At 40.8% G+C, this 12573-nt stretch overlaps 1 protein-coding gene across 2 annotated transcripts in view; it reads right to left on the minus strand.

The window, feature by feature from the left end:
• Positions 1-4326: 4326 nt before the first annotated feature.
• LOC148034901 (uncharacterized) overlaps positions 4327-12573 on the minus strand; it is a 36813-nt gene continuing 28566 nt past the window's right edge. Inside the window, exons 8-14 of one of the 2 annotated variants that reach the window (XM_087679850.1) lie at positions 6082-6166; positions 5821-5952; positions 5628-5741; positions 5486-5533; positions 5295-5376; positions 5117-5170; positions 4327-4965 (exon numbers count right to left, since the gene is read on the minus strand). In XM_087679850.1, the coding sequence (XP_087535976.1) occupies positions 4829-4965; positions 5117-5170; positions 5295-5376; positions 5486-5533; positions 5628-5741; positions 5821-5952; positions 6082-6166 (652 nt within the window). In that variant the 3' untranslated portion in view covers positions 4327-4828. The remainder of the gene's footprint in view (positions 4966-5116; positions 5171-5294; positions 5377-5485; positions 5534-5627; positions 5742-5820; positions 5953-6081; positions 6167-12573) is intronic. The other variant, XM_087679852.1, reaches the window with a different exon arrangement.

Raw genomic sequence — 12573 nt, forward strand, 5'->3', positions numbered from 1 at the left:
AGGAGTAAGGACAGATGATAGACAGTAGTCGAGTATACCTCAATGGAACGGATTTTTGGGGATTGCTCGAAACATATGATAGACAGTAGTCGAGTATACCTCAAGGGAACGTATTTTAATGTTAATGAGGATCGCACCCCCATGCAACAGGAGGAATATCGGAAGCAATACAATGAGTGAAAGAAATGTAGTGATAACACTTCAAAGGATGCATAGGGATGCGTGACCCATGGGAACTGCACGCTTGTGAAGGTGTTGTTTTGGAATTGCACAAGGTTTCCATGGCATAAAGGTGAAAGCATCAATGCTATGGTTGGTGATGTTGACATTGTGTTCCTCACCGAGACATGGGAGCGGGAGACATGTAGAATTCTAGATATCCCAGGGTACATAATTCATAGCGCATATGAGCCGCATGTAGGAAAAAGAGAGCAAGGAGGAGTTGCATGCATATACAAATGTCATTTGGAAGGAATGATTGATGTATGTAAAGTGGACCGACATAAGCGGTACATATGGATTATGCTCAAGCACACTACACTGATGTACATTGCGGGATGTTACATTCCACAAAAGGAGTCCCCCTTCTATGCACGACATGAAGTGAATTCGCAATAAGCTTTTGAAGATTTGAGTATGGATACATGCACATATATGCAACAAGGACATATGATGGTCTAGATGACTTAAATGCACATATTGAGCATATGCAATTTCAACCCATAGCGCGTGATGAGCTAGACAAGGAAGAGGTGGTGGATGTAGATGCACGTTGGTGTAGACAGTCTAAGGATACAAACATTAACGCTCATGGACGTGCTTTGATGGATATGGCTAATGGTTTGCACATGCCGATATTAAATGGTATGAATTGTTTTCCCGATACTGAAGGATACACACGCTACTCAACTAGTGGAGGTTCCAGTGTGGCAAACTATGCAATGATACACATGAATGATTTATGCATGATTAGAGAGTTTTGGTTAGGTGGAAAACATCCAGAATCAAATCATATAGCTTTGGGCTGGACACTTGATATTTGCCACCATGTAGGACATGCAAGGGACACAATAGGTACTAGTGCATTCCATATAGATGTAGACAAGAAACAAGCATATGTTGGTCACATGGATAGTCTTATGAGCAATCTTATTGGAAGCACATGGGCTGATTTGAGAGATGCAATGTTAAATATGGCTATAGAGGTTTTTGTGAAACCAAAGAGCAATCACAAAAATGTCAAAGGATTGCCATGCAAGAAATGGTTTGATGATGGATGGAAGGCTGCACGTAGAAAGCTGAAAATCCTCCCTAAAGGACAAGAACGAACTGAGGCGGGAAAACAATATAATTCTCTCACGAGTAAAAAGTGACGATATATAGTGGCCAAAGAAAGTGAAGATGCTAGGGAGTTTGAGAAATGTCCAAGGCAAGCATGGAGAAAATTGCAAACCAAACAGTTAAATGTTATGGAGGATTTTACATATGCTAACATGCTATCATATGTTACAGAACTTGACATGCATAAAGAGGTACATCCCATCAAATGTGATGTACATACGCAACCATTTAGTGCTCTATTTACTTTAGAAACATTAGAGGCAGCCCTCAACAAGATGGCTAATGGAAAAGCATGTGATACTTTGCAGTTGAATATGGAGATGTTGAAATAGACAACAAAGGAGATGAGACTGTTATGTTACATGTGATATATCATGCTTTTGTGTATGGTTTTTCCCAAGAATGGCAGGAGAATTGGATACAACCCTTGTATAAGGGAGGAGATTGCAATTTGCTCCCAAACTACCGCACAATTATGGTCAGTTCAACCATGGCAAAGCTATTCAGCACTATCCTAGAAATGCAATTGAGTAAATGGCCAAAAAGTAATAACAAACGAGCTTAAAGACAAGCAGGTTTTCGCCCTGGTCATAATAACCTAGACCATTTGGTTACTTTACGTGTGCTTGTGGATTTTAAGAAGGCTTTTCACACTGTACCAAGGGTTGGCTTATGGCAACAAATGCAAGAATTAGACGTCCCAAATGATCTATGCATGGGAATTTACAAGATAGATCATCGAGTGGTGTGCCATCTCTCAGAGGTCGCAACGGGCTGTCACAAGTATTTGAGACTCTCTCTCTCTCTCTCTCTCTCTCTCTCTCTCTCTCTCTCTCTCTCTCTCTCTCTCTCTCTCTCTCTCTCTCTCTCTCTCTCTCTCTCTCTCTCTCTCTCTCTCTCTCTCTCTCTCTCTCTCTCTCTCTCTCTCTCTCTCTCTCTCTCTCTCTCTCTCTCTCTCTCTCATATAGAAGAAAATCAAGACAACAAAAGAGACGGATCAACAAGTTCAAAAGGAAATTGAAATAAGGAGGCCAATTGAAAAGATACACCATCCCTTAATAGTTAATGGTGCTAAATTGCAAAAGAAGATTGCAATCCATGCACATATAGGAGACCTTTGTGAGAGATAGCACGAAGAAACACAAGAAATACTACCTGACAAAGCTCTACAGATGTTCAAAGACATACAAGCTAAAGACTAAAATAAGACATTTGTAAGAACGATGGTTCCAGTAGATGATACCGTGGAAAATCAAGGAAGAAAATAATCAGGCAACTTTGGAGTTTGAAAGCATGGAAAATGAAGATGGAGTATTGAAGCAATAAAAATGTGTGATGGAAACCGACGCCATAAATGAGCTGACATTAACACAGCTTGCAGCAAGAGACTGGGTGAAATTGCCAAGATGAAGGAAGCTCCGAAATGAGGGCAAAGGGGCAATTTACCAAGGTGTGAAAGTCAACATATGAGAGTTTAGAAAGCCCAAGCATTAAGTTACTAATGGATCATAAGTTATGTAATAACATTGACAGCTTTAGCAAACGGTTTCCTTTGTGCTAATGACACCTTACCTTCTTTTCATGCCTACGGCACCTCAAAAATGATGATGTATGTTTCTTTGTCCTATATGCCTTTGAGATGTCTAAAATGGCATTTTATGTTTTTGTGTGGGCATACACACACATATATAATATATTTTCAATACACGCTTGCAATGCGCTACCTTGTTATTTTAAATTGTTTTGGTTGAGTTGTTTTTTATATCCTCTTTGGCATGCAAAGACAAGGCCAAGATGACACAACCCACTTGCTAGATGTGTGAGAAAATATCAAGTTGTAACAAAATCGTTGACATACCTTACTTGGTTGGAAGAGGTAGCTAGAACAAGTCCATGACCATGATTTGGTAGCACGATATTAAATATTGGGAAGGCATTAATACCATTGAACTTGAAGTTAGGGGAATTGCAAGGAACTATCTTTGGCTCTTGTATTAGCATGACACAGACAAAATAACACCTTGCAAAAGCAAGAGATTTGCAAAATCAAACTACCACCATTCCAATATTAGATTGCAAAAAAGAGCTAAGAGATTGCCCTAAACTCACAAACATTTGCGATAGTACATCAACTCATATCTTCAAAAATGTACAAGAACTTGTTTGTGTTATACAACATACATCACAATTGTGTTAAGAAAGTAGGAGACCATGCATACTAGTTACACAACAAATCAAATATGCCCTAAACATCCAGAAGACACACCTAAGGTTCTTCAAAGTAGACATGACCTTGTCCTCAATTAATTTGTCCTTTTTGTGAACCGCATGAGTTAATCAACTAAATAAGGCATATACACACATGGCAATAAACTAGACAAAAGATTATATGCACAATATTATGCAAAAGTTCAACATTAAAACGCAAAGCATGAGGATTGTCCCACTATTTTCTCTAGCTTCAATATCCAAACTTTGAACTTCAAAAGACTTCTCTGGCTTCAATTATCCAAAAGACTTTGGTTCAAGTCCATTGAGCTACAAATCTTTCATAACTTGAGCGAATTGGTACTTTCAAGAAGGCATTTGTAAACAAAAGTGTACGAGCATGAGCAAGAGCATTGCCCTTTTATTGTTATTAGCATTTTTTTACTAAAAGTGGGCCACTTAAGTCAACTACGAGTAAATTTTCCAAAGAAGAATCACCTTTCACAACCATAATAGTGTATGCCCTAAAAAATGATAATAACAGACTTTTCCGTCTTGTTATGGTGGAGATCCACATGAATGTATGATGCTCCATCACACATACTTTCAGCTATCGTTTTAAGAGAGCACATTCTCCAACATTCTTGTCACCCTCACGGTCATTGGTTTCTTTTCAAACATAACCCATATTAAAAACCAGCATGTCCATACATCCAAACAATCGCAAATATTTAAGACATTGAATGAAAGACTTACAAAGCACACACATCTATAGCAGACACATCACCAGAAACACTTCCGTCACCCTGCTTCACTCTGTCTGGAATTATGAAATAGAATACAGCAGATACCTGTCCCCAGGCCTTTTTGAAAGAAAAGTAGCAAAATTGTTCACAAGTTGCTTTACAAACAATTCTCAAGTTGATCTGTGTTAATGCCAGCTAAAACCTAATTAATGTACAAATGGAAAAGTTTCGCTAGCAGCTCATGGTAACTTGTACAATGCTAAGATACAATTTCAAGTTACTTGGAAAATGTGCAATGCCCACTGCAAGCATGCATTTTGAGCGATAAGAATGACCTTATTGTTCTTTAGCCTGCCAACCATTTAGGCAAGGCTGCTCTGTGGCCATTTCTGTTAATTCTACAAAGCCTGACATTCACACATGATACCTTCTACATTCTTTGCAACTATATTACACACCTCCAGGTTCTTTGAACCTTTTTACGTACTTTATTGCAAAACTGAATATCTACATTAGCTTAACAAACTAACCACCTATCTTTCCTCGTTGCAAGTGGGTGTCTGCGACTGCCTTGATGAAATCAACATTGGAGAGTACACATTTGCTTCATCTCCACATGATACTTTCATGCCAGTATCCTCACGCTTGTTGACACCAATAGCATTCTCTTCTGCAATAACAGTGTTAAAAGACAAAAGCATACATTTAGACCACAAACCTGCTTCATTCAGTAACGAAAAACTTCGACAACTGTGTCTTCCAATTCGTTACGTGTGTTTCAGAGTTACGCTCGCTCACAACACTAGAAGAGGCAGGCTCACCAAATATGGAATTTATTGATCGTCTCTTGGGGGAGCTCCTCGCTCTCAAATCTGCTGTTCATGCAAAATGTCATTAAAATGCACTATGAATCTGTTGAGATATCTTAATTTCCATAAATAAACCTGTAGCAAAGCACCAAAGATAGCAAGTTCACTTCTGTTGAGGGAGGAGTCTTACCAACGGTAGAGTGCATTGATTTGAAAACATCTGAACTCTTATAGGTATAACCAACAAAATTTGCATCCTTGGATGGTAGCATCTGTGAAGTTCCAAACCAGAACAGGTTGACTTATGGAAATAAAAATTGGAGTGCACAAAATAAGCCACACCAAGAAGCATGCTGCTGTATCGATCAATACTTCACTTACCTTTCGCCATGGCCCTGATTTACTTGATCGATGCTGGCTGCTGTCAATCTATACAAAACAACAGGAAGAAGAATATGAACAAATGCAACAAGATTCTAGAGAGAGGGGAAGAACTTCACAAGCCAAAAGCCAGTGTGCTTACATCATCGAACTTATCAAAATTCTGGGTGTCCAACTCCCCATTAACTTCAGGCTTGTATGCAGCCTCCATGTCATACAACTTGTCCCATTGCACACCTCTAAACCACGGATGATTCTGTGCAAACAGTTGCATTCAGAAGCACTGGCACATTCAATTACACATTGAAGGATTTAGTGTACTGACAAACACGTGCCTTGATTTCGTCAACCCCTCTCGTACCAAGCCTGTGATCAACATCACAAAGCAGCCTACACATCAAGTGCTTGGCTTCACGTGACAAATTTATCTCCTCAGGAAACTTCAGTGTGCTTCTCCAATTGACGATCTGTTAAAAAAGACAAGGGACGTGTCCAATTTCAGATAAGCTCCTTGTACTGGATGGTGGATAGCATAACTTCATTTATTAATATCCTAAGTTACAGAATTGCACTTCAAATCTTCATCCAATATTTACCTTCAAACAAGTAGTCATGGGATCATCAGAATAAAATGGTGGATAGCCAAAAAGCATTTCATACATGATTGCTCCCAGGGACCACCTGCCACACAACCAAATATTCAAAAACAATCTCTTACCAGTTGAAACACATAATGTAGAGTTTAAAAATATGTCGACTGGTCAGCGTGTACAAAAGTAAACAAATGATCCTAACTTCCAAGAAGAGCACGTACAAAAGTAAACAAATGATCCTAGCTTCCAGGAAGAGCATGTACAAAAGTTTTACTGAACTTTCATCAGACAAAAAAGGACAAATTTCAATATTACTTGCCTGTTAGCAGAAAAATCTTCCAATGATGAGGAAAAACCTATCCTAAGTCGAGTGCCAGCACATCATTCAAGAATGGTTGGTACAGCAACTGAACATGACTCTGTTAGACATGGCCTGCTGACTGCTTGATCACCAAGGGTATCTCATCCCATTCGGGCTGAGGTTCTTGCCACTGTGGTACATATCTGCAGTGCATCTATTGTTCCATGTGTGACTTCTTGTGATGCTTATTTTGGGCATAAGCCCTGTGTTGCTAATTTCCAGGTCTTCCGATACGTGCACATTCCAATGGAGCAGAGTCGGAAGTTGGATGCTGAGTCCAAGTACCACTTCTTCATTAGCTACAGCCCAATAACCCAAGGATATCAGCTTTATGTGCTAGAGAGGTGGTACTTGTCTTCAGCTAGTGGTGCTTCTGGGGAGGCATTGCCCCCTCTAGAACAAGATCCACCTGCCCACTCCTTCATCCACCCTTGCTTTTTACTCTGCAAAGGACTCCCATCTTCACCACAAGTTCCAGCACGCTCTCTAAAGATGCCCTTTTTGCAGATATGTTTGACCACAGCTGCCAGTTGCAGACATGTTAGAGCTAGAGAGGACAATGAGCTTGAGGAGAGAGACTCCAGTTATAGACTACGGTTTCCAAGAAAGAGACTGTGGAGTGAGTCATCCATTAGAGTTTCATTGTCATCTTAGGACTCTTACACAAAAGTTTGCAGTTCATTCATTTTCAGAGCCCTACCAAGATCAGTTTAGGAGATCCCAGAAGTTATAACATCAGTAGGAACAGCAGTAGCATGTTTTTGACTTCATGTGAACCATGCCCTTATGCATAGGATGGAGCACAAGGAACCTACTTCAGCACTCCAACACAGGATAGTTGGCAGCACACCATGCAGGAGACATTGGAATCCATTGAGCACAACCAGATTTGGAAGTTGGTTTAGTGTTCTCCATGGATAGGGATGATTGGGATCAAGAACAAGGCTGATGGAATGTTGGACAAGCACACAACTAAGCTTGTTGCCAAGGGTTTTTCCCAAAAACCAAGCTTGGAAACCTTTGCACCAACAGCTCAAGTGACTTACTATCAGGTAGTCATGGCATTGGCTACCGGTCATAAGTGGTTCATTTATAAAATGGATATTAGTTTGTTAGACATGCTTAATGCCCCACCCTCATAAGGTGCCACCAATGATCTACCATCCTCAAAATTGTAAGGCCCCCATCATGAGGACAAGCCATGTGTGAGCTCAAACATTGGTTGGGTCCTAACTACTATGTCGAATGAGGTCTATGTGACCAAACGGCAAAAAGGTGACCTATGTGGGTCTAGCCTACGGGCTGTTGAGCTAAAAATGCATTTGCTTTATTAAAACAACCGCAAAACTTAATTAATTAATGAATTAAACATTTTATTAAAAGAAATGTGTTCCTTGAGAGTGTATGTGTTCCATAAGCACAAACCAAATTGGGAGGACCCAAGGTTTCTATAAATAGGCATGCTGCCCTCCATTCAATCACGATCTCCTTTTTGCAGCTTGCAAGTGCCAAAGCTTTGTTCTCCACACCCCGTAAGCAAAGGATACCTCAGCCGAAGTTGTCCATTGTCTTCTACCATTAGGTGCCTATCTCAGCCATTCCTCGCAGACTCGAACTGTTTCCAGCCTTCATCTCCCTGCTGTTCATCACGGCAGCTGCAATCTGCCCTCCAATGTTTGCGTTCACAACTCATCTTCATCTGAAACTTTGCATTCAGGGCTGCACTGTTGTCAACAATAGCAAGAAACATATTCTTGGGCTGCGTTCTGACATTCCAGCTACCACCCAACCTCGAGACATCATCCTGGTCCTGTGTTTGATGCTTTTGCTTCTGCCTGGCCTGTTCTAAGCTATCCAGTGTTGCATTTTGCTGATCACAGCCTTTGCCAACTACCACATCATTATTACGTGCTTCGTTCTACTGTGCATCCTCTACCCATCTGTCACCAATCCAGCATCCTACTACTGTGTTTTCTGCCAATCAAACACATTCGTAGGCTACCTCGGTAGCTGTGTTTCAAGATCCATCAAAGCATGGCACACTCTCCAGCCCATACTCTCTACCCCAAACCCCGAGACACGAAAGTTTGAGAGTCGATATTCTTCACTACATAGTGTGTTTGCTACATTGAGCATTGTATTCTATTTAGTATTTCATTCATTATTATTACACACTTGAAATATGATTCCCAAGTGTTCCTACTTCAACATTTTGATTTCTGAGTGGCAAAAGAATGTTCAAGCAACTATGGTCACTAGAGCCCTTGTTTTCGGGCCAGCCCATGTCTCTAGGGCCTAGACACATTTTGCACCCAATTTGATCATGTACCAACATATAAGCTGAATCCAGCCTTACTTCTTGGTAAGGGTGGTGATAACCTAATTCAACTTAAATTATAATAAGCATGAAAATACACAAATCACAAAATACACACTTTACCGCTTAATCTTAGACAACCGACAACAGATTGGCCCCAACAACTGGCACCCTTTGCAGTATTTATTTATCGTGTATTGCTATAAGGTTGAAGTACATTGAGATATGGAGTAATCTCCTTCAAACTTTGATACAATGGGTGTCATAAATGATCAGCACTTCTTGGGCACAATTTACCCTGCTCACTTTAATCTCTTGCATGTAGGGCCAAACTAATTTGAGAATGGGCTAGCCCTCAAATCAGCTGCAAATTAATGCCTTCAACTACTACACTGAATACCTAGGTCTTCAATAATTCAGCACGGATCCTAAGGTGGCTGCTGGATCCTTGATTTCTACTGTAGATTAGGGTTTCAGTAGTAATTTCTTCCATTGTCCTTCACCCCAAGCTGAAAATAGCTAAGAACTGTTAAGGAATTGTCGAAGGATGAGAGAGAAAACTAATGAGAGAAATTTCTCAATTTTGTCACTAGAAAGTGTCCATACTAGCTGCTGGCTTGATCTGGGACTGCGTTTGGTGCTGCCGCCTAATGTTTTTGATCCCACAAAATGCTGTTGTCAACAATTGGGAAGGCTAGCTAGGCTGTCACCTACTGCTCCTTGGCCTCCTAGTGGCTATAGCAAGGTGGAATTGCGTTGACACTACTTGCACTTGCTGTAGCAGAGCACATACGCACATATGCACTCTCTCCTTTTTTCATAAAGATAAATGAATTAGGTAGCGAAAATTTACATCAGACCATTAGGTCAACATTCTCTTTGTATCTCTTACTTTCTATTACATCAGACCATCAAATCAGCATACTCTGTCTCTCTCACTCTCTCTAAAACTAATATTTACATGAGGCCTGCAAGCTCACAGAACAACCAGAACAACCTATTACATGAACAATACTAATAGTTCACACAGAAGGAACAACTGGAGTAGAGTGAACAATCGCCAACCAAGGAGCAACAATATCCGGAAGAACCAAGTCCGCTGACATCATAGAGGAGATTTGCCATAACACTAGTCCACGCACACGGGCCACATACCCATGGATGCCCGCTGCTGAATCAAAAATAAAGGCATTGTGAGTACGTCATATATGCCATAGGGTTATCCATCTAATGAAATGAAATAGGCAGGAACAATCTGAACTCAAAGAGGACATGGAGGACATATTTCCCATAATCCACGAACGAACTGATAGGCGGTGCTGAGTCACTAAGGACCACACATGAGAAATGAAATTCGAGATCTGTTGCGCAACAAGGCAAGAGACAAAGAGGTGAAGCAATGTCTCATCACACGTAGTGCAGAAAGCACAATGCCCAGCAGAGATCTTTCGGGCGCGAAGCACTTCTCCTATTGGAAGGCCCCCAATGAGTAGCCGCCACATGAATACTTTTCCCTGATACGGGACCTTAGACTTCCAAAGCTTGATAAATCCTTCCCGACACTTCTTTTTATTGTCCCTACAATGCCATAACCTATTCACTTTCCCCATGACCCATCTCTTGGCTTCCACCATCTAATGATATATCTAATTAGCTGATCTTTTCTCAAAATCATCAGGAAGCACAAGCATCCAATCACGCCAAGGATCCAATGGCCGTAACACAGGTAGAGGAAAGAACCTCTGAAGACTGTCCTGTATGGACAACCAAATGTCCCTGTATCCACGAGGCACCCTAAAATACTGACAAATATGCCTAAAGGAATAAAGACGAAGTTCCCCAGGAATAACACCATCACTGACTGTCTTCAACCCCAACCTAGCCATCCGATTGAACTTGTCTCGCTGCAAATCTTTTTGTGGCCAATCCAACAACCTTGAGGAAGCCAATATTTCTCCTTGCAGCAAATTTTCCTCTTTCGAATATCCGAGGGACACCAAACTACAAAACAAAGCATCTCCTACCAAGAAGCTATCAAGTAAGAAAGGAGAAAAGATTGGGAGACCTTCAAAGGCCTCATAGAATTAAGCGCATGCCACCAAGAAGCATGAATAACCGAGCTACCATGAGAGATGCAAGTCTTTTCTATGAAGAATTTGGCAATATCTAACCAAGGATGACACTGAATACATAGACTTTGCAACAAGGATAGCCTCAAAGCGGCCATATGCAAATTAACATCTAGCAATGTTGCACCCCCCATCCTTTTCAGAGTGGTCACATATTGCCATGAAATCTATACCTACCCCAAACGATTGTCTTTCTTTTTCTAGAGCATAAATTTGATAGACTGAACCAAGTCCAAAATGGACTTCTTAGTCCAAGGAAACAATGGCAGAAAGAATGCGATCATACTAATCATAATGCATTGAGCCACTTTTAGTCTAACATGTAGTGGCCAACTCTAAGATTTCCAGTACATGAACTTGTCATGAATTCGAGAGGCCATCCAATCCAGCAAGGCACAGGGAATAACCTCCAAACCAATAGGATATCCCAAGTGTCTGGTTATATTACCACTTGTGATCACAATTCCATTCCAGCCCAAGGCCTGCAAATCATTCTCCGTACAAGAGAGAAGGGTGGATTTCTGAGTATTAATGTGAAGACCCAATGCCAAGGCAAAAAGATTCCAGACCACCATTTCCCAATTAACATTAATACAATCCGTCTTAAGGAACATAGAAGAATCATCTACCAAAGATCGACCCACAAGCTCGTCACCACGAGAAAGAGTTAAGCCAACTATCTCACCTTGAGCTGCCAACTTATCCAATAATGAGAGCATGGGGTGAGTTACCAAAGCAACCAGCAAAGGGCTAAGAGGACAGCCTTGCCGAAAGGACCGAGACAAGGCAATTTCCTCCGTAATCCCTCCATTAAGAGCAATACGGGCCACAGTTCCCTAACTGATGGTATCAACTAGAGAAAGCATACGGGGCTCAAAACCCATTGTGGACATCAATTGCCGCAAGAAAAACCAACTGACATGATCAAATGCATTCTCAATATCTAGTTGAAGCATAACAACCTACTGGCTAGAAGCTTTGGCATAGTCAATTCTGAGTTGAGCATTCAAAATGTTGTGCATTATATTCCAACCTTTAATAAAACCATATTGACGTGGATAAATGAGGTACAGAAAAACTTTCTATAATATGTTGGCAATAATTTTGGAGAAGATTTTATATAACGATCCCATAACAAAAATGGGTCTCCATTGTTTCAAAGAGGTTGGAGAAGGAACCTTGGGCAACAACCTGGTGATAGCAATCTTCCAATCCGGAGGCATCATACCAGAGCTCCACACCTGTTGACACAAGTGAGTTAATGGGTCCTTAAGCAGTTGCACATGGGCCGAAAACAGCTCATTAGAAAGCCCATCCCAGCTTGGACTTTTCCTTTGAGGCAAGTGAGACAGCACTTCTTCCACTTCATCTTCAAAAATATCAGCCTCCATTAAATTCACCCATTCTGGTTTGATCTGATTACTAACCAATTCACAAATATATGTATGAGCAGAGAGAACAGTATCGGAAAGAATCTCTTGCGGGCCCAATAAGACACTATAAAAGTCAATAGTCATCCGAATAATAGAGACAAGATCGGTCACCATATCACCTTGCCCGTCCTTTAAGCCCACAATATTTTCCTGGGCATATTTCTGATGCAAATGAGCAAAAAATTGATGAGTTTGACAGTTGTTATCATGTAAAGCTTCAGCTCTGGCCAACAGTTTGTATTTTGCATATTACTC

This window comes from Lygodium microphyllum, chromosome 6 (assembly GCF_053477565.2).
Source record: "Lygodium microphyllum isolate KBCC chromosome 6, Lygodium_microphyllum_v1.1.10, whole genome shotgun sequence".
NCBI classification, from domain to species: Eukaryota; Viridiplantae; Streptophyta; class Polypodiopsida; order Schizaeales; family Lygodiaceae; genus Lygodium; species Lygodium microphyllum.